The 3,746-nt window shown below is 50.5% G+C and overlaps 1 protein-coding gene across 1 annotated transcript in view; it reads left to right on the top strand.

Moving 5' to 3' along the window:
* The window catches only part of rapgef4a (Rap guanine nucleotide exchange factor 4a), a 19,278-nt gene that overhangs the window by 6,634 nt on the left and 8,898 nt on the right, over positions 1-3,746 (top strand). Inside the window, exon 11 of the mRNA XM_056580328.1 lies at positions 253-303. Coding sequence (XP_056436303.1) covers positions 253-303 — 51 coding nt within the window. The remainder of the gene's footprint in view (positions 1-252; positions 304-3,746) is intronic.

The following is a 3,746-nucleotide window of genomic DNA, read 5'->3' as shown; positions in this document are numbered from 1 at the left end:
CTGCTCAGATCGAGTACGAACGTCATCTTAGACAAAAGCCTTCAGTTGAGAAGGTGGTCCTTCAACGTGGCCATGAAAACGTTTGCGTACACACACCCCTTAAACAATGTGGTCATATACGGCCGAGAGTGGCTCCGAATGGAGTCTGAGCGGTGTGGGTCTCAATGCGTCCTAAACGGGTGCATTCACACCTGTACTTAGAGCTGGCCACTTGGGACCGGATCAGCTAAGAGGCGTGTTAATTGATGCCAGGTGTGAACAGGGCCGGAGACCTCGCTAACAAGGCCCTGGGACTCTGCCACGGTAAGCCCCCCCCAGGAGACACCAGACTCAGCGCCATCTTTTAAAGAAGCAGTCCCACATTTACGCTTAGCAGACGGTTTCGTCCAAAGCGACTTACAAGTACATTTGTCAGAAGTAAGAGAACCACGTGCCAAGCACTAACAATTGCTTGGTTAACCCATTCCCCGTATACACAAAGATGGCTTGGATGAAGTACTATTTTTAAGTGCAAGGACGTAAAACATACAATAAGCGAAGACATTGAGTCCCGCCTCTGTAAGTGTACCATTGTTCTCGCGTGCCATTCTTATGTTGTTGTTGTATTTTGTCACGAACCATTTTGTAAACTTGTAAAGAAGTAAAGATGATATAGATGAATAAAGATTATATTTATTTATATACAGTATATATACATGTATATATATATATATAAATATATATATATATAAACCATTCAAGCCTTCAACATGGCTGTCAAGATCTTGACCCAAAGTTGAATCCATCGCTGCCTGGGCGCCTTTCACCGCAGAAATGAACTCATCAAACAAACAGGATGATTTACTTTGTTTTCACCGAGCACGTTCCAGTCTCCCCGCGGAGGCCTGATTAATCGGCTCACAGACTCATTTAGAGCTTTTTAAGAATTCAGGGTGTCGCTCTGTGTGGAGAGAGAGAGAGAGAGAGAGAGAGAGAGAGAGAGAGAGAGAGAGAGAGAGAGAAAGGAATGGGGGAGAGTGAGTGCGAGGAAGAGAGAGAGAGCGAGGAAGAGAGAGAGAGAGTGAGAGAGATAGAGAGACAAGGAGAGAGTGAGAGAAAGAATCTGCTGTCACAATTTCTTTCTCTCCATCAAGGTTTTCACAGGAACAATACACCGAAAATGCCCGAGTTATAATTATACCTGCAGATGACAGATGACAGTTAAAAACTTAATTTAGAGGAAAGCCCTTTGACTGAGTTGTTCGGTAAAGAGAGGGATCCTTTGCTTTATAATGGTAATTACTCTGCCATTTATTATTCTATCAGCGCGCGCAATTAAAGGAGTGTGAGGAGGACGCGGTTGATAATAAAGTGTGCGGGGAGACTGAATGTTAATTAACCTCCGAGACGCGTAGTACCAAAACCTCACTGTCTCTCCGGCCCCCCCCCCCCCCCCCCCCCCCCTCCCCTGCTGAGCCCCTGGGTCACCTGCCCCCCCCCCCCGCCCCCCCATGCCTCGTCCCCCCCACCCTGGACCTGAGACAAACACAAACACAAACAAACAGACAAACAACGTCGACGCGACGCAGACAGAGTTTGACTGACGGGTCTGAAGTGCGTGTTATCTGGTCCCTCATGCATATTCATGAGCATCGGAGGAACGTGTGAATGTTTACTGTTGCGTGGCGGGAGATTGTTTTCCGCGGCTGCCCGTCTGCCTCCCAGTGTCACTTTGCGACTTCGGGAAAACTTTGAAACAAATAAAGTTCTGAAGACGGCCATTTTACGCTTAAAGAAAGGAGGCAGTTTATCATACATATAATATATATGTATATATTACAAGTATATTCTGTGGGATATGGTACAAATGGCATGTTTGCTCCTCATGTTGACAGTGTGAGTATTTTTACTGGTTTTCTCTTACTGGTTTTCTCTTTACCTACTGTCCAACGAGGACAACCACATCACACCGAGAGGGAGAAAGCACCTCCACTTTAAACGTTAATGGACATCTGTCATTTCCCGGGCATGCTGGGAGTTTTCGGGGGGGGGGTTCTAATCCGCAAACAAGGAACAACTGACATCGCAGGACAAAGACTTCCTCATACTTAATGCTAACTCTCAGTCAGACGAGAACAATACCACAGAGTAGGCAGGGGGGGGGGGGGGGGTTGGGTGGGTGGGGTAGTTAGGGCAATTATGAGATTAGGCGCCGGCCAGCATTCAGGACGGGAACTCAGGACCGGTTTGTCAAAGAGTTGCGGCGGCGCTGGAACTCGTTCTCACAGCAGGCGCCCGCCGCGCCGTGGCTCCCATAGGCCGGCTGGATTCTAAAGGTGTGCTGCCATTATCTGTAATCCTAGTTTCCTGTTAATGCCCTGGAAGAAATCAAATACAGGGTGGGACCACGACGAGAGTCAATAGCGCACCTCGTCCGATAACAATGGCACCCTGATTGATCAGCCCCCGGGACGAGGCTGATCAATACACGATCTCGGCCAGGGATCGCTATCACCTTTTTACGGTATCACCTTTTTTATTTCAGTTGGAGGGTTTGAGTTCAGCGCGGAGGAAATGGTCTCTTGCTTTGGGACCACTTTGCTCAATGTTTATGAAAGCTGATATCCTCCTATTTATTTCCTACGCTGTTTGCTCTGCGCATACAGAATGAAACATGACAACCGGGGTAATAACACGGTCACCGCGTGTCAACGCTGACAAGCAATCTCTGACACGCACGCACTCACACACACGCGCACACACGCACACGCGCACACGCACGCACACACACACACACACACACACGCACACGCACACGCACACACACACACACACACACACACACACATACCCACGCACACACACACACACACACACACACACACACACACACACACACACATACCCACGCACACACACACACACACACACACACACACACACACACACACACACACGCACACACACACACACACCCAAGGTAATCACATTTAGACCAAAATCAGGAGCTGAAAGCAGAGATGAGATGGGGCCGTCAGGGAAAGCGACCAGAGATAATAACAGTTGTAGTTTTGGGCGATCAGGAGCACAGCTGTCGTTGCCGTGGCACGCTATTTGCATTCCTCAGGTATCACGTTCTCACCGTGTGGCTGAATAATGATCCACAAATCACTCACCCCGCCAACACCACTACACCGTCACCACCTCCACCACCCCCTCTACAACAACCACCACCCCTTTTTTCGAACGCCACCTCTGAAACCACCCTTTCGAGGCCCACCTCTGCCAGCTCCACCTCTACCGCGACCGCCGTTACAACCACCAACCTCTGCAGCACCACCTCCACCACCAGAATCACCTCCACCACCACCTCCAGGAACTCCACCACCCCACCCCTACCTCTACCACCACCACCACCACCATCACCTCTACTACCACCATCACATCTTTCACCACCACCACCACCACCACCATCACAAGGGGGGGTCGTGATTAGAATAACGCGGCGCAGAACGCGGAAGAACGTCAGCGGCAAACGAGGAGTCCTGGTGACCTGGACTGAGTGACACGGGGCCGTGACAAACACCTCGGCGCAGGAACATGATACACGCCTCACCCCCCCTACCCCTCCACCCTTACCCCCCCCCCCCCCCCTCCCCTCCACACCACTCATTCCCTTTTAGCTCCTCAAACAAAGCTCCGCCAATTTGGCCCTTTGAGGCCCCGTCAGCTGGGGTCCCGGGGCTGGGCTCTGTCACCACGCCGGC

The sequence above is a fragment of the Gadus chalcogrammus genome, chromosome 20 (assembly GCF_026213295.1).
Source record: "Gadus chalcogrammus isolate NIFS_2021 chromosome 20, NIFS_Gcha_1.0, whole genome shotgun sequence".
NCBI lineage: Eukaryota > Metazoa > Chordata > Actinopteri > Gadiformes > Gadidae > Gadus > Gadus chalcogrammus.
The sequence above is the reverse complement of the archived record's forward strand: the minus strand, read 5'-3'. Positions and strand labels throughout refer to the sequence as shown.